Source organism: Neolamprologus brichardi, chromosome 17 (assembly GCF_056152115.1).
Source record: "Neolamprologus brichardi isolate AB-2024 chromosome 17, ASM5615211v1, whole genome shotgun sequence".
NCBI lineage: Eukaryota > Metazoa > Chordata > Actinopteri > Cichliformes > Cichlidae > Neolamprologus > Neolamprologus brichardi.
In genome coordinates, this window is record NC_142120.1 from 22,822,501 (window position 1) to 22,841,551 (window position 19,051).

Here is a 19,051-nt window from a genome sequence, read left to right on the forward strand (position 1 = left end):
CTGCAGGGAAAGAATGAGATTTTTCAAAGCCCCGGACTTCCCCTGTGTGTGTGTGTGTGTGTGTGTGTGTGTGTGTGTGTGTGTGTGTGTGTGTGTGTGTGTTTGAGAGAAGAGAGAGATCTGGTGTGATCTGCTGACTGTCACACTGTAGACTCTGCAGTAACGTCTAGTTTGAGTCTGAACAACAAAGACTCACTTTAGTTAATGCCCCCCCACCCAGACAGAGACCAACCACATGACAAGAGGGTGAGTGTGTGTGTGTGTTTGTGTGTGTGTGTGTGTGTGTGTGTGTGTGTCAGCTGTCGCCACAGCTGTTGTGAAGCATTTGAAGCAGCAGCCGGAGTCTGAGCACATGAGGGGAAGGATGTGTTGTGCTGACAGAGTTATTATAAGTTATTGATTAGTGTGTGGTGTGTTGTGTGTGTGTGCAAGATCTGGGGTATCTAACAATATCTAACAGTGGTACATTGGCTTTGCAGAGCTACTTCCCTAAAAAAATCAGACAGACTGAGAAAAGTTCCACACTGGAGAGATTTGATCTCTCGGCTGGTTTGTGAACGCCTCCATGCTCATTGTCGTTGGAGGAGAAGGCTGGGCTTCTCTGCTTAGACTGCTGCCACTAGGATAAGAGAATAAGATGGATATGTGTGTGTGTGTGTGTGTGTGTGTGTGTACATACATATGTATATGTACATATATGTAGTAATGTGAAAAAATTCTTTAAACAAAGAATGCTTTCAGAAATATGAATGATTGTTTATTTGCCCCGAATGTAGCCAAGCCAAAGTCATTAAGAATTATCATAAGTGTAAAGAAGAACAAGAAGTACTGGAAGTAATGGCATGGTCCCCACAGAGCCCTGATCTCAACGTCATTGAGTGTGTCTGGGATTATATGAAGAGACAGAAGGATGTGAGGAAGCCAACATCCACAGAAGATCTGTGGTCAGTTCTCCAAGATGTTTGGCACAACCTACCAGCCGAGTTCCTTTAAAAACTGTGTGCAAGTGTACCTTGAAGAATTGATGCTGTTATGAAGCCAAAGCGTGGTCACACCAAATATTGATTTGATTTAGATTTCTCTTTTGTTCATTCACTGCATTTTGTTGATTGGTGAAAATAAATGATTAACACTTCCTTTTCTGAAAGCATTTTTTCTCACCTGCCTAAAACTTTTGCATAGTACTGTATCTATATCTATATGTGGAGATATCATATAAAAACTGAAGTGAACATATTTAAATATCTGACACTACAGCAGTCTGTGGATCATGTGATGAGAATACTTCCTGGTCTCTGTGTTCTTGTTTCTTTTCCCATCACAGTCCCTGCAACTCTCATCTCCGTTCTTCCTGGCTGCTCCTGTATGGGATTAGAACGATGTTACCTTATCCCATAGTCCAGCCAATACAGTTTTTTCTGATTGCTTAAGCACATTTTTTGTAACTATTGGCTATTTTTGCAAAATTCTACACACAAATAAGAAAACCTGTCACCCAATTATCAAAACATTGTAGTTCTCTTGCAAAAGCGAACACAGCTAGATTAACTCTTCACACCTTCGTAAAAATGGTGTTTTCGTATCAAACAGTACACACAAGCCATCATCTACTAAGCACACAATGTGCCAACTGCACACTCATGGTATGAATACAAAACACATCTGGCTTTTGCTTTCTCTGTGCACAAGCTAGGCCATGTCAGTTTGAGCTCATACTTTTGTCATAGGTCTGTAAACATGGAGGGATCCAAACTTCAAGTACTGGTGTTTATTTACACACATCAAAACAAACACAAGTGTTTATTTCCAAGTATAGGATTATTTGCAATCGCCATGTTGACTATATGGGTTTCTTGGTCTGCAGTGAACATGCGTCCTCTGCCCCCAGCATCTGGTCATCTAGCAATTCTGTAAAGTAACAATTTCAGTATTTTTACATCTATGGTATTGTTGTGTTTCTCATTAGCATATGGCAGTGCTACAAATCTTAGTGCAAAGTGACTGTACTAACCGATTCTCATTTCAAAATGTCCTTATGATGCTTGCTACAGTGTAGCGGCTCGAGTTAGGCTGAACCCGTCGGCCAGCTTCCCTCAGGGTCATTCCACGGTTGATTACATGGTCCACTATTGTAGCTCTGATGTCATCAGCAATTCTATTTCTTACTCTTCTAACCCTTCCTCTCCCCCCTCCTTGTCCTCTCCCCCCTCCTCGTCCTCTCCCCCCTCCTCGTCCTCCTCTTGTTCCTCCTTGTCCTTGTCGTCCTCTTCATCCTACTTCTTCACCTCCACGTCCTCTTCCTCGGCCTCCTCTACTTCTCACTCTTCCTGCTCCCTCAATTGTACTCCACACACAGAGCTTACCTGTATTATAGTGCTTGGGCTGATTGCAAAGTGAACTAATTATCTAAAAAAGTTTTTACATGTGACAGTGTGCCAGACAGTTGGCAAAATAGTGTAAATAATAGCCATAAATGTGTATAGTTTTGCTAGGAGTGTGTTGATCATTTGGAAATTGAGTGTAAAGCAGTGAGTTGTGTTTACAGTTCTGCAAAAAGAGTGCTGTGCAGTGGATTGTAGCTACAGGTTTGCAAAGTGTGTGTTACAAAATGGCAAACTGAGTGCAAAGCAGTGTTTGTGCTTTTAGTTTTGCAAACTCAGTGAGTGGTTTTGCTATAAGTATTAATAGTTTTAGAAATTGTGCTATAAGATTCACAGTTAGTGTTTAAGCATTCAGAAAAAACTGTAATGTGATTCACATTCGTATATGCGCAGCTAATCAACGTCATTGACAGGCTATGACAGCGTCCTTATGTGCCGACACCGGTGTTTTAGCTGGCAAAGCGGCGTGGCTGATGTGGAGTGAAGCCACGTTAATGACAACGTGTACAACCATTGGAGATGTGAGCAGGACGGACGGAACAATTGATGGAAAAAGTGTGGACTTTGTACCAGTTTTTAGATTGTGTTGATAGGCCACGTAAAACCAGAGTTGTGATAAAAAATATACACAATGTTTGGTTTTCTTCCTGAATACTATCGTTGTTTATATTTACTGTGGGAAGAAACGGTAAAAACGGCGTTTTATAAGAAAAAAAGCTCGAAAGCCTGTGAGCAAAAACAACCCCGCCCCTTCTCCCCCAGCAAAAAGTACCATGTCGACCAATCAAAAAATGATATGGCAACTTGGCATCTAGTTGTTAAGAAACGGGGGGAAGTTTTAGGAGTGACGGCGGTGTTTTGAGATGTGAGAGATTTGAGACGTTTAGCGCAAATTAGTGATGGGATTTCCGGCTCTTTTTAGAGATCCGGCTCTTTCGGCTCGGCTCACTAAAAAGAGCCGGCTCTTTCGGCTCCGAACCGGCTCTTCAGGTTGTTTTGTTGCTTTAATTAATTTATTATTAACAAAAATATAAAATTATGCACAAAAGGAATTACTAATGTAAAAAAAGTGGTTTTATTTATATATATATATATATGGCCCCTAGAGACAAAGCACGTACAAACTCTAAAGCATATACAAACTCCAAAAAGCACGTACAAACTCCAAAACACATTTCTAGCGTTAACTGAACTTCCAAAACAGAGCTACCCAGATCACTTAAATTACACAATTGAAAGTATGTGTGTATTGTTTGTGTATTTATAGACAAGCACTCATATTTATTCAAATATTTTAAAAAAATCATTTACCTGTTACTACCACACACCAAATCCGGTTGTTGATACTTCCTGGCTTGTGTAGCCACTAGGTAACAAAAGCTCAACACTGCGCCCAGCATCCTGGAGCACTTCTGTTGTCTTTTGTACGTGATTCTGAGTTTGTACGTGATTCTGAGTTTGTACGTGTTTTGGAGTTTGTACATGCTTCGGGGTTTGTAAGTGTGTCTGAGGTTTTTTTTTTACGCGTTTTGGAGTTTGTACGTGCTTTGTCTCTAAGGGCCACCATAAATATACTTTATTTATTCACTCCACATAAAATGTAATAAATAAATCATATAATACAAAAAACAACTATTTACATTTTAAACCTTTAACTATTTAAATTTTCAGCTTTTTCCTTTTAAACAAATTTAACGTGAAATAACAAAAAACACTGCAAACCACAACACAATTAAATATAAATTAAAATATTAAAACAAAAAGAAGATGCACATTCTCTGTCATATGGGCCTGCATGAATAAACTTTCTGAATCCTTTATGATCTGCAACTGAAAATAGTTGATGATTACTATACCTTTCTAATGTGACGTTGTTGTCCCTCTCTGGCTCTGTTCCTGAGCTGCTGCAAGTGTAACTAACGCCCCTCCCCCCCCTCTGCCCAGCGCAAAGTACAGGCCGCGCGTGCGGAGTTTAGCGGAAAAAAGGCGAGAGAAAGGGTGAGAGAAAGAAAAAAAAAAAAAACTCACGGCTCCCAATAAGGAGCCGGCTCGCGTCGTTCACTTCAAAGAACCGGCTCTAAGAGCCATTTCGTTCGCGAACGACCCATCACTAGCGCAAATCTTGTGTAGTTAGTGTGTTGTGTAGTCAATAGTTTTGTTGTGTGTGTCAGAACAATGAGGCGACTGCTGAATGTTACAGGTGTTACAGGGGTGATACATCTCCTGTTGTCAGGCCTTCAGGTATCAGGCTGTAGTTCTCCTTTATCTAGTGGCAGTGTTGGGGAGTAACGGAATACATGTACCGCCGTTACGTATTTAAAATACAAAATATGAGTAACTGTATTCCGTTACAGGTACCGTTTAAAAAGGTGGTATTTAGAATACAGTTACTTTGTTGAAATAAATGGATTACACGGCGGTACTTCCCTGTTTCATATTGTCACGGGCAGAATGCTACAGGTATAGCTCTAAAGAATGTAGCATCATGGGCAGTGTTGTCCGTGCTGCAGGGAGAATGGACTGCCATACCCGTTATGTGTCTGTGAGCGCGAGATGGGAGAAAAAGGAGAGTCGAAAAGTACAAGTTGTCATCGAGCAAAAACGGGAGCTGGAAGCATGTAAATATAATAATAACCACTGCAGCCAAGAAGAGTGCCTGACCAGCCCAGTTGTAAGCAAGCTATTAAAACTCGACTGTACGCTTTGTTCGTGTTTTCCTCCGAAACAATAAGTTCCGTTGGAGCAGCTTTTCAACGCCTCTCTCTGTCTCTCGCAAGCAGAGTTGACCCACACAAAAAAGTAAAGCTATTTTTCGGCTATGAGCCCGACACGGAACAGTATTAGTCAGAGGTCCCTTTACTATGGTTCGGAGCCGCGGACCTTCAGTAATAGTAATAAATCACACAGCAATAGTACATTCACGTAGTTGTAAAATGCATGATAATATGTTATGTAATCCAAAGTATTCAGAATACGTTACTCTCATTGAATAACATAACAGAATACGTTACAGAATACATTTTAGGGCATGTATTCTGTATTCTGTAATGGAATACATTTTAAAAGTAACCTTCCCAACACTGCGTAGCAGACAGAAAGTATTTTTTGGAGTGGCACAAATAATTTGTGTGGCATCAAATTTGATGCAGAACACCTGATTGTTCTGTAAATAGTTTGAAATGTTTATTTAAAAATGCATTGGCTGCATTTAAAAAAAATATCTGCAAAAAACGTTGTTGTTTGCTAAACTCAGTTACTTTTTTGAAGAAGTAACTATATAATTAATTGTCCAACATTGGTCATTATATACTGTATTTTGCAGACAGAGAGTTACAGACTCTCTCCCAGACCACAGACTCAGACTCATAATACAAGTCAGAGCTTTATAAAAAGAAAAAAGAAAGAAATTGGAGTTCAAGTTATTTTTACTTCCAATAGTCTTAACATGTCAATGACTAGATTTTGTTTACATTTTCATTGTAAGTGGGCTAAGTAGTTAATTAAAGGTAGTAAATAAATAAATGTAATAAATGTAACTGCTGTAATTTGATTTGATTTTAATAAACCATGTAACTTGGATGGATTCAATGCCGGCATCACCACAGTGCACACATCTGATGTTGCTCACAGTGGTCCAAGGGATCGCTCAGGGAGTTTGTGTGTTCGCTCAGACACATGAAAAATTAGAGGGAACATTGCTCACGTGTCGGGTTTCTCTGGGTGGTGTTGTCAGAAGGCAGGCGCCTTGATGAGGATGACACCGGAGCGTCACTGCTACACGAGGATATACCTCACATCTATCACGCCATCTGACAAACGGATCCCGGCTCCTGCCAAGTGTCCCTGCTGAGGGACACTTCCCTGTGGAGCCAGGGACACTTGGCAGGATTTCGGGTGCCTGAAGTTTGTCTGTCAGGGTGAGATGTTAAGCTGTGTTATCGGAACTCTGATATATATCTGATTTTTGTCTTCATACTCATCTCAGTCTGTTCAACTGTTTGTTTCCTGTTTTACTTTGATAGTTTTGTCTGGTGTCTTATATTGATTTTGACTTCCTGTCTATCTCCTTGTCCCTCCTCGCCTTGTTTAACCAGAACTCAGGTACATTTAGTCCTTTGTTTGCTGCTCATATGTGGGTGTTTTCGGTATCTAAGCTCCTCGTGCCTGGCACTGGCTGCACTCGTTTCACGGCTCATCCAAAAGTCTTCTTCAGTCCTGACAGATGAGGGGGAATCAGTGGTATTTAACTTGGAGGCGGATCAAATGCATGAAGGTGTGAGTTGGGCTGAATGATATAGGCGGTTGATGGCTGGTGTCATATGCCACTACCTTTGTCCAGTGATGGTGCTTCAGGTCCCTCCTGACTGACCTGCTTGTGTCTAGCAGAGCATTTGAAGTGTCCAGGTAACTGCTTTGACCTCCTTTATTCAAGGAAGCATTCAGAGGAAGTGAATGTGTTAAACTACTGATAGAGTACATGTTTGTGCGCTGAATACTGCAGTAATAACACGTATTTCTCACACCTGGGCATGCTTTGAGGTACAAAGCTGATGGAGGGATAAAAGTTCATTGTACACCTGCTGTCACTGTGTGGACTCTGAGGGGGTAACACCAGAGCAGCACACTCAGAAATCCTAACCAGCTGCTGGCCCGATCAGCAGACTTTGGTCTTTTATAGCTCACAGGTGTGTGTGTGTGTGTGTGTGTGTGTGTGTGTGTGTGTGTGTGTGTGTGTGTGTGTGTGTGTGTGTGTGTGTGTGTGTGTCTTTAAATAGTTGTGGTCTTTGTGAAGTTTCCCAGGATAAACAACAACATCTCATTTACTCAGCTGCTGTCCATCTGCTCAGACAGAAGTCAGGTTTGAGCTTCCAGCGAAGTTCGTGAGCAGCTGATCAGTGACTGAATGAGCTCTATCTTCGCTCCATCCAGCAGGTGCTCGGGGTGGATGTTTGTGTGACAGCAGGCTGTTGTTCTGTTTCTTCTTGTAAACTTCAGCTTCATGACGAGCTTTTACAAAAGTGACCCACTCAAAGGCAGTCCAAAAATATTTTTTCAGGCTTTTATTTTGTAATACACTCCTTCCTGTAGTGTTTAAAATGCTTCACGAGTAAAATCAGACTGCGAATTGCTTAAATGCACTAAAAAGTGTAAAATCTACTTTATGTTATGTTAAATTCAGCTTCCTGCAGTCAGAGTTCACCTCATGTTCATTTCTTCCCCCGATACTAAACGACCTACATATACTTTCCTGCTCTGCTCACATCCAGCTGCCTGTTTTCGTACTGTGCCAGGGCAGCTTTGCATGATTCACAGTTCAAAATGTTATAATAGTGCTTCTTTATCTGATCCTGCATGTCGGTGCAGCCCGTCAGTTCATACTCTGTCGGAAACAAACTGTGTTAGCTCTTTTCACTTTACAGCTAACCTTCTTCTGATTGGCCAGTTTCTGGAAGCGTGCTGAGGGACACTACCCAGTAACTGTGAACAGTACTGCTTGATTTTGTTTTTCTTTTGGGGTTTTTTTTTTTTTTTTTTGGGGGGGGGGGGGGGGTATCAGCCTGAGTCAAGATGACGTGGTGATGGTCGTGAAAAGAAATTTGTAATCTGAGAGTGTTTGAAGCTTTGTTGATATTCACTGTGAAAAATACACAGAGCCTTTAAAAGTCCCTTTTCTCAGTTTGAATGTTGAAGATTGAGGTTTTCTTTGTTTCGTCTGCCTTCATATTGCAGGCGTGACCTCGCTTTGACCTCTGTGTGACTGCAGCTCAGCAGATAGTAGAAATCCTCCCACACAGACGTGAACATCAGCGTACCAGCCTGCGCCTTGGACGGGTGCTCACACAAACTATCTGCACTCCATCAGTCTGTCACGACCTCATTTGTCCTTTTAAACCACCTTCAGTTTACTGAGGTCACACTGTGAGGGCTCAGGGGAAGCCTGGCCTCAGACTGTCTGACACCAGTCTGCTTCCAGTTAAACCAGTGATGGAGACATTCAGACTTTCTCCTGATCTTGGATTGTTGAACTCTCCTTTTTCAAATTCAGCTTGACAGGAATCAGTATGAAAGGATCAGTAACTTTCACTCTTCAGAGAGGAAGAGGACACGGTGATGTCAGGCTGGTGGTTAAACCACCTGTAAAAGCAGACTGTGGACATTGGTGGGTCCAAGCGTAGGTGATCTTCCTCTCATAGTCACAGAGCGGAGTTTACAGCAGTGGCTCTATTCTCAGGGCTGCATTTTAAAAACGTGCTGATAAAGAGCGACAGCAAACTGGACGCCATGTCAGCAGGTAGCCGGAGGATTGGCTGGCAACTTGTTTTAACTTCCTGTTGTTGGACTCCTGCAGAGCTCAGACCCTCCTCTTTAATTCTTTCCCTACATCGTCATCCTCGTTCTTTGCTTTTTCCACCCTCCCTCCATGTCTTCCTCTCTCTGCTCTGCAGCTCATAAAGCCTTTCTTTCTAAATGTCACATTACACAGCTTCTCCGTCACCCTCGGGCCTGTTCTGGAGGAGGAGGAGGTGATGGAGGAGGTGACGGGGGGGCTGTTTTCCTCTCACGCTGCAGGCTTTCTATCAGGACTCCATTGTTTCTCTGTGGCCTGTTTGTTTGGTAACCAATGACGACCGGCAAGCGTGGCTGTCGGACATTAACGAACAGATGAGTTGTTGTGCGGCTGGCAGAGTCCTGATTTTAGAGCCTTTAGGGGTTTTTACAGAAGACTCAACTCAGCTTCTGTTTACAGGACGCGGCGCTCAGAGCACGTGTAGCTCAAACCCACCTTCTCCAAATTATAAATCACTTTTTTTGAACACACGTTCACATTTTCCAGAAAGCCTTCCAGCCACAGAAAATAAGAATCAGTGGTGACGATCATGTCTGAATATGAGCCGATATTTATTTCTGTGCTTCACCATAAACTATTTAAATGATTGCAGAATAAACTGTGTTTATCAGGCAGGGAAGGCCAGGCCAGCTGCTGCAGCAGCTCCTGTTTCCTGGGGAAAGATTACAGCGACACTCCAAACACATTTCCTCTCTGGGCATCGGACCGGGCTAATCTCTGGGCTCCGAGTTTCCTGAGGGGTGAAGAAAGGTCATCTGAGCTCAGAGAAGGAAAATATGATTTAATGACTGGGAACACACGCAGTGGTGTTTCCATCACCTCAGAGGACATCACACTGAGATTTATTTCCTTCAGGCTTAACCTTAAACTAACCTTAATCTCACTTTAAAATAACATTAATCCCAGGAGACACAGAACAATTTATCTGCCTTACAGAGGCTGCTGTGGTTTCAGACATGCAGAGTCATGTTTCAATCATTTCCAGCAGGAAGATATTAAAGAAAACTTATTTTCATTAGACTTAACTTAATGTCAGTTTAAACCTCAATATAACTTAATATAAAATATCTTTATTTGTGCAGAGTCAGAACCTTACATTGAGTTTTTTTCTGAATACTTTTTAATTTTACTCTTTTTAAACAAATATCTGTACTTTCTACTCCTTAAATTTCCAAAGCAAACTAATTACTTTTGCTATAACAAGTTTGAGGGGAGTTATTATGTCATCCCTCACATCAGTCCCTCACGTCAAACACATGAAAGGAAATCCTGTTCACTTATTAATCTCCAGGAGATGTGGCATAAAAAAAGACGACTATGCCAAAGTCACAGGTTAAAGTGGGACAGTGTTTTTTGTGTGTGGGGTGGGGGTGGGGTTTACCACAACCACTGCAGGTGTCCATAAGCTGTGTGTCTGTGGTACTTCAGCATCTAGCTACAGAAGAGGAGCACGCATGAAGGGAGTAACGTTTTTTAAAGTCTCAGGTAATTTGAAATGCAGCATTTCTATCAGCTCAACAAACATGTGCGAACACACCAACTCTTTGTGTGCAGTTTGTCTCGCAGTGTGTTGCTAGCTAAAGGTCCAGCTTCTGTATTTCACAGGGAGAGAAAAGAAAGAGGGCTAACTACACTCAGAGATAGAGAAAGATAAGAAAGAGGACAGGAAAGGAAGAAGAGAGCTTAGATTTAAAAGGACTGCTCATTTAAAGCTTACATGTAAGTCTTCGTTTTTTTAAATCAGATATTAGGTCTGTACATGTGAAATTATGTTTTTTCATATTGTGAAACATGCTGCTAAACAAACTGAGACAGACAAACTGTGTTATTTGAAGTCTGCATGAAAATCCTCTGCAGGTTAGTGCAGGATAAACAGGTTAGTTTTCTGCACTGTGATGGATTTAAAGTAGGGGTGGGAATTTAGCACGTTAATTGCTATTCTTTTTTTTTTTTTTTTGAACAAATAACACATTCAAAAAAATAATGCATTTAATTGCAATTTGCATTCCAAGCAAAGGGGAACTTTGGTCAATGCACAATTTCCTGGTACACTGAATACACTGAGGCACACATCAGAGCGACTGTGCTTGACCCACACTTTAAGGATTTAAAGTGTCTTGCAAGGGGAGAGCGAGAAGAGGTTTGGACCAGCCTTGAGGCCCTGCTGCAGGAGCAGTGTAAAGATGCCACCACAAAGGAGCCAGCAAAGACAAAGAGCCTCCTCTTTTCTTCGTTGTCTTCAGACTCTGATTCAGATGAGGAAGCCCTGTGTAACAGGGCCCTGAGTTTGTACAGAGCAGAATCCACCATCAGCGCTGCAGTGGTGGTCCAGACGAGCAGGGACCCACCCACAGCTGTCTGTCCTGGCCTGCAAGTATTTGATTAGTCCTGCCACTTCTGTCAGATGTGAGAGACTGTTCTCAGTTGCAGGTCACAGTAACAAAAAAGAAAGCTGCCTTGAGCTCGGAAAATGTGAACAGACTAGTTTGTCTAAGTAACTGGCTGAAAGAGACGGACAGTAAATAACCATGGAGGTATTGTGAGTCCAATGGGTTTGTTATTTTTTGCACTAAAATGTTCAATGACCACACTGTTTTAACCTAATGTACAAAATAAGGTTACTTAGAGTTTAAAGGTGAAGCTGTTGAAATAACCTTTTATGTTTCTGCCTTATCTTTTTTAAGAAGAAAACCTGCACTTTATGTTGAAACTTTTATTATAATTATTGTAAGAAAATACAATTTTGAAAATGTACTTAAAATGGCACTTTATTTTTAAGTCTGCCCAATTTTGACCAGAGATGTTAGGTTTCTCTGTTTTGGATTGAGTTTAAATCCTTTTTTTTCTTCCAGAAATTAAAAGAGGTTGAGTTACAATACATGTCCATGTCTATTATTTGATTCTGTCACCCACTAAAACCCTTTTCAATTTAAAAAAAAAAAAAAAAAAGTACTCTTGGACAAATTTTCTTGTGTGATTAAATGTGATTAATTAATTATAAAGTCGCTAATTAATTAGATTTAATTTTTTTATTTGAGTCCCACCAAACGACAGTGTGTGACTGGTGCACAGTGGCTGTGGTTTCATGGTCAGAGTAACTTTACATCAAGTGTAGCAGAGACTCATTCACTGAATTCCACCTTCATACCAACTTCAGCAATCGTCACATCGTCACCCCCCCCCCCCACACACACACACACACACACCTGAATCCACTTGAACCTCTGACTGTACACATTTTCTGTTTAGAGGTAAAGTCACCCTCTACAATGCAGGCAACAGAAATATAGATATTTTTTATTTTCCTTCTTTTTCTTCAGGTTCAAACTGAAAATAATTAGGATTAAAAAAGTAAGATTAAAGTTTGTATTCCCATCTACTGACATTATTTTAGCATTATGTTGATATAGCACAAGGTTCAGTTAGCATTGCGCAAGACATAGAAACGTCTTCCAAAGATCTGCTTATACTTTCTTACTTTTTTACTTGTAATTGAGTATAGAAGTAAAGTTAAATCAGTACTTCACCTTTTTGTGGAGTGTTTCTAACAGTAGTACCTGTACTTCTGCTTAAGTACAGAATGTCTTTACTTTTGCCAACTCTGGTCAGAGGCCTTAAGAAGATCATTTGTAACCTTCACTAAAGCTGTTTCTGTGCTGCTATGAGCTCTGAAACCTGACTGAAACTCTTCAAATAAGCCATTCCTCTGCAGATGATCTGTTAGCTGTTTGACAACTAGTCTTTTGAGAATTTTTGAGATAAAAGGAAGGTTGGAGGCCTGTAATTAGCTAATACAGCTGGGCCAAGTGATGGCTTTTTAAGTAAAGGTTTAAATACTGCCAGCTTGAAGGCCTGTGGTACATAGCCGATTATTAGAGATCATATTTAAGATTGAAGCATTAATTAATGTCAGGAGTTCTTTGAGCAGTTTTGTAGGAATGGGGTCTAAAAGACACGATGGTTTGAAGAAGTAATTACTGAAGTTAACTCAGAAAGATCGATTGAAGTAAAAGACTCTAAATAAATAGTATTACGTCTGTGCGAGGATTATGAATATTTCTTTCTCTAATAGTTAAAATTTTATTTGTGAAGACGTTCATAAAGTCATTATTACTAGTTGGTCTTTAGTTTGTCTCTTTGAGAGCTGACACAGGCGATGGGGCTTTGGGGGGATAACAGGAGAGAAGCTGCAGAGAGGCGTGCAAGACTGCAACTCTGTTTCCTGGTCCAAACTCTGGATAGTCACGTTTTGGTGGTTTTAATAAATTTGACCAGATTTCTAGAAATGAAAGCTGCTCCATCCAGTGTGGGACGGATACCATCTCTCCTAACAAGACCAGGTTTCCCTCAGAAAGTTACCCAATTATCTATAAAGCCCACATCATCAAAATAAGCTGGCAGGCAGTGTTCGTGTTGCTTGTATGTGCGTGGTAATGTGAAGTTAAAGGCGCTGAAAACAGCCGAAGCGTGAGTGAAACTCCAGCTGTGTGTTTAGAAGTTGGTTTCCTTGCCTCCTGATTGGGTAGGCCTTCAGAAATTTTAACAACACTCAGGGGGAAACACAAGGTTTTCTGCTGTTTTAAAGAAGACGCGTTCTCATGCCAAGCTGACCTCAATATAGAAAGAAAGCAAATTCACCTGAGAATTCAGGTGTGTGACAGAAAACAACAGCAGTGTTCAGCACAGCAGGAGAAATGTGTCTGAGGGTGTCCTCCATCAGATTCCTGTTAATGTGTGTGTATGTGTGCGCGCATGTGTTTCCTATTTAAACTGACCTCATTCCTCAGAGCGGGGGCTGCATGACATCATGCTGCTCGCTGCTGTCGATGGATGAAACGTTTCTGCACGATGACAGAAAAAAATAAGTCTCCTGATGTCTGAACGATAAACAGAGAGCAAACGTGAACTTTTATTTTGGCACTCTTTGGCAGAACAGGAAACTGGGTCACGAAATGTTGGAAATCAAATTCAGCTGAACGTGACTTTAAATTAATCAAAACCAGCTGTTAACATCTGTTCACTGATGCTCCACACGTCACAGAATCAAAATACCACAACAGCACACGTAAAAGTATAAAAATATAATCATCTACAGTAATGATACAAAGAAAGTTAAAAACAACCTCATATGAAAACAACCATGACACATTACACATTTATTTAATTAATGAAACTAAGTCCATCTCATATTTCAGCAGCAGTAAGTTGCACTGATAGTTCCTGTGTGACTTCATCAGTCCGTCTCATCTCTGCGGGCGATTTTTAGTCCACTCTTCTTCACAGCCATGCTTTAGTTCATTGAGATTTGCAGCATTCATTCATGCACAGCTCTCTGAGCTCTGCAGCCGGTCTTTTTCTAATTGTGCTGTCATGAACTTTGACTTTTAACCTGCTAACTGATGCTTGTAGAGTCTGAGATGTAGTTCTTGGTTTTGTTGCTTAGTCTGACCTCAGGGTGGATTTGCTAGGGCGCTCACTCCTGGAAAGACTGTCACATTAAAACACCTGAATGACTCTGTGTTTATTTCAGACTCCAAAGCCATCGTGGATGGGAATCTGAAGCTGATCCTGGGTCTGATCTGGACCCTGATCCTCCACTACTCCATCTCCATGCCCATGTGGGAGGACGAGGATGACGAAGACGCCAAGAAACTGACTCCTAAACAGCGTCTGCTGGGCTGGATCCAGAACAAGGTGCCCCAGCTCCCCATCACCAACTTCCACCGAGACTGGAGGGACGGCAAGGCGCTGGGAGCTCTGGTGGACAACTGCGCCCCCGGTAGGATCCCGCCGACACTGCACACAGTGTGCAGAGACGCTGATGTTTAAGTTAAAAATGATCAGTAAAAGTAGTTTAAATGTTTCTTTAAGACAGGAAGCTGACTGAGTTTGGTTTTCTTTAAAACGTTCCTGTGATTTAAAGAAAAGCGGCTGCTGTTTTCCTGGAAGCTGAGGAAAGCTTCCAGGAAAATATAGACGCTGTCAAATAAAAACTTTCCCTGAAGCCGTCAAACTGTCAGTTAAAGTGAACATGTGCTTAAATTATCTGTGAGCTGATGTGAAGCAGTTGCTAAATCTAAACTATCGATTTGTTCCTGTGTCAAAGTTTTCTCCAGAAAACCTGATATTTAACTTCCTGTATCGATGTCTGGAGGGTTTGGTCATCGGCTGAGTGCTTCGCTCTGGCTTCATTCAGCTGCTCGTAAAGCTGCTCTTTGACATTTTACCAAACAGGCCCACCAGACTCAAAGACAGGAGACGAAGAACCAAAAGAAAGTACAGTCCTGGAACTGATCCAGCCCCGCTAACCTGGAGTCAGGCTGTAAAAATGTCCTGACTTTGCAGGAAAAGTTGAGATCTTCACATGGAAGTTAGTACAGCACACTTGGGGGAGGAGGAGGAGTTAATCCTCCTATCAGCTTCAGGCTCAGAGTGTTTCTGTGTTTCTGCTTCATGTCAGCAGCTTCAGGAAACCAGCAGCAGCTGAAATATGCAGTTTCTGCTCTGATCCTCATCAGAGAGCAGCGAAGGACAAATAACTTATCAGCTTTAACGTTCAGCTAATTTTGAGTTTTTCAGTCCAGGGTGAGGTGTGCCGGATATTTTCTGATCTCATTTTTGAGTTTGTGAAGCTTATTATGCAGCCAGAGGCTCGTTACCTTTGTGGAAATGTGTTCAAGTAATTTATGAGGACAAAGTGTGCGTGCTCAGAGCTGATTACAAGAAACTGGCTGAACATATTGTTCCATATTTTTTGTTTTCATCATCATTTCTCTCTGATTAAGGTCTAACAGAAGAATCCTCCTGTTTTATGTTTAATAACAGTCACATATTTTATTCATGTTTTCTGCTCCAGTTTCATAAATGCTTTTTCTTTTTTCTCTTTCATCATCGGAAACCTTTATCTTTAATATTTCCGTATAACAGACCTGCATTAACTAACTGCAACACCTCCTCCAATTCCAGTTCATATTTAGCACTAAACTGTGAAAATATTTACAAATAATTCTTAGTGCATTAAAATAGAAATGTTGAGAAGATCTTGTTACTTTGACTCTGTAAGTCTGACCCTCGACGAGGTTTGATGATGAGCGTCTGCTGCCTCTGTTTGTATGTAAAACCAAAAAGAACTGAAACGAGTAAACCAGCTCAATCAAAATAAAACCTAAAACCTGTAATAACTAAACCTACAGTTTAATTATAAAGCTGGTTTCTCCTAGATTACAAAGTAAACCCATTCATCCATAAAATATAAACACAATTACAACAAATTTTAGACATTTGTTTGTTTTCTCAAGAATATTCTGTAATTTCACAGTGAAGCATATGCGAGTTGGAGAAAATTGTGCTCATGAAACAGAAGTAGTCAAAGTGTCTTTTAATTATAAAGTACTCTGTAACTTAGAAGTATGTTTGAAGTAGTCAAAGTCCTTAAAGAGCCCATATCACATATTTTTATGTTCATAATTTAATATGTGGCACAAAATCAAATATGTAGTTTTTTTCATGTTAGTTTTATGGAAATGAACTCGTGTCAGACATGTTCTGAGTTTCTAAAGCTTGAACAAAAAGGAACTCGCTACACAAATCAGGGAAAAATAAATATTATTTTGAAATATTTTCTCTGCAAACTGTTAAGCAGGAGCTCATCGGATGTTCTGCAGCAGAGGCGACTCAGACTGCTCAGACTGAACATCGTCCTGCAGGACAGACTAGTCTCCTGTATATAATGAAACCTCTCTGTCTGTGCTGCCTTCAGGTCTGTGTCCCGACTGGGAAACATGGGATCCCAGTCAGCCAGTGGAGAACGCCCGGGAAGCCATGCAACAGGCTGACGATTGGCTGGGAGTGCCACAGGTAACACCTACCTGCGCACGGACTGCAACACATTCAGTGTCTGTTCTCTGAGTTTCTTCTTACTGATTAATGAGAAAATCAGAGCCACATTCTAGGAAACAGCTACAAAATAAAAGCCTCTGCTTCACTGAACATGGAAGAATCAGGGATAAGTTGACCTGTATGCTGTTTTTATCTGCCGGTGAGCTTTGTGGTTCCTTTGAATTCAGGCTAAGAGGATATATTTGTTACGATTAAATTGAACTTCAGAAATAGCAGTCGTGGTTGAGCCATGATCCATGTGGATGATTCACACGCTCGACTCTATTTTCAGCCTGCAGAGATGTGAGCAGGCTGCAGTTTAAATTAGCAGCAGAGCAGATGAGTCAAAGCGATTGTTCACTCAGTAGTCTGAGGCACGAAGTCAGAGTCTGAGTTCAGCTGCTGCCTAATTTCTGCAGGTCGGAGGTGAATTAAGCCTCTCTAATTTCCCAGAAAGTCTAATCATAAAATTCTACTGCCAGAGTCGTTTAAATGAGAAACGCAGAATTTTTTATGTCAGAACTTGTAAAGAGAGGAATAATGTATAAACGTTTTCACAAGAAATTAGAGGGAAATGATTTGGTAAGGAGAGCTTAAGTGGAAAAAACACATAACGATGACAATAATGATAAAACTCTTTGCACTGTCCTCAGGTTGATGCAGGCTGTTTTTCTCTGAGATTTCAGACGTCTTCTCACTCTCCTTCGCTGAGCAAGCAGCTGTTTACCATTTCACCGACCCCTCATGTGTTCTGTTCTTTTGTTATTTATGTAATTAAAAAACAGATTTTCTGATCAGATGAAACCATTCATTTTGATTTCCCTCCAGTTTCTCTTCCATGGAGGATTTTGGACTCGACTCCCTCATTGTCTTATGAACTCACTCACTTCAGCTGTTGGAGATTAGAGACGTCTTTATCAAGGCCATCTGATGTGTTTCTGGCAAAATGAAATCGTTTTTAAGTTTCCAGCTGTTATTTTTTTAAATAAGTATTTGCAGCTGGAAATGTATTGATTGTAACAGGTTTACTGACATGTTCACAAGCTCATCGGCTAATTTATGTCCTACCACTCTGAGGTTCACGAGAAAGAGCAGGGCATCCCCTAATCAGAAGGTCGGTGGTTCGATCCTAAGCGCCTCTATTGTGTGTGTATGTGTGTTTCTGGGTTAGTTAAAAAATGCTTAAAGACGTAAATTATTATAACTTGTTGTAAAAAGTGCTTTGAATGCTGAGTTAGAGTAGAACATTGCTATAAAAGGACCAGTCCATTTAACATAGTTCCAACTTAAAAGCAAAGCAAAGAAATAAAACTGCAACTAAATCAGGAGATGTTAAGCATAATATGAGAAAACAAAGTTCTAGCTGCAAAACGATTTTCCTTGAAGGTTTTTAAACTTCTGAAGAAATTGTCAGTAAAAGGAAAACTTACCTTACCAGTCATACAGGAGAACAGTTAGCAAGGACATGTAGTTCCAGTTCGATAAAGCTTGAGTGTGTGGCTGCTGTGTGTTGAGCTGATGCGTTTTTCGTCTTGTCCTTCCTCTCCAGGTGATTGCTCCTGAGGAGATCGTCGATCCTAATGTGGATGAGCACTCTGTGATGACCTACCTGTCTCAGTTCCCTAAAGCCAAACTGAAGCCCGGTGCCCCCTTGAGGGCCAAATCGCTACACCCCAAGAGGGCTAAGGCCTACGGACAGGGTAAGTGGAAAATGCACAGGAACAAAGTTCATTAATCAAACTTCAAGTTTTATTGAGGTTTAGAAAAATTTCTGGTAGAATCGACTCATTCGGATTGTACAAAAAACGGATTGTAATGCCTCAAAATTCCATCAATCATCATTTAGATATTTGTCTCATTACTCAAAACAAAGTATCTAATCTGAGGATGTCTTTGGGCTTATTTAACTACTTTTTATGTTTCATAGATGAAACACTGAAGTGGAAAAAGATCATTGCTAAATTTCCAGAATATTAAAATGTTTAATAAATGCAGATGCACATTTAAACTGAAATCATGCTCAAATAGCAATTTTATTTGTACTGTTAGCTGAATTAAAACAAGTTTTCTAAATATGTTATCGACATCAGCACATTACGGCCTTAAATCCAGAAACAGTCAACTTTATTGTAGCTTCTGTTATTAACACGGGAATACCACATCTGTCGCCATTTATGTAGTTCGATGCTATTGGATGACTTTCACAAACATTTCCATTCATTACTTCAAACAATAAAGTTACGTGTGATCGCTGTGTTTGCAGGTATCGAGCCTCGAGGTAACATGGTTCTGAAACCAGCAGAGTTCCTGGTGGAGACGGTGGAGGCTGGACTGGGAGAAGTTCTAGTTTATGTGGAGGATCCAGAGGGACACACAGAAGAGGTGCAAACACACCCTCACATTAATTTAAAAGGACGCAAAAGTTAAATATAACGGAAATTAT

General features: G+C 40.8%; 1 protein-coding gene across 6 annotated transcripts in view; it reads left to right on the forward strand.

Annotated features, from left to right (window-relative positions):
* LOC102790410 (filamin-C-like) overlaps positions 1-19,051 on the forward strand; it is a 63,740-nt gene that overhangs the window by 4,864 nt on the left and 39,825 nt on the right. For all 6 annotated transcript variants that reach the window (XM_087830737.1, XM_087830732.1, XM_087830736.1 and 3 more), the window contains exons 2-5: positions 14,261-14,509; positions 16,490-16,587; positions 18,158-18,308; positions 18,872-18,990. In XM_087830737.1, the coding sequence (XP_087686863.1) occupies positions 14,261-14,509; positions 16,490-16,587; positions 18,158-18,308; positions 18,872-18,990 (617 nt within the window). The remainder of the gene's footprint in view (positions 1-14,260; positions 14,510-16,489; positions 16,588-18,157; positions 18,309-18,871; positions 18,991-19,051) is intronic.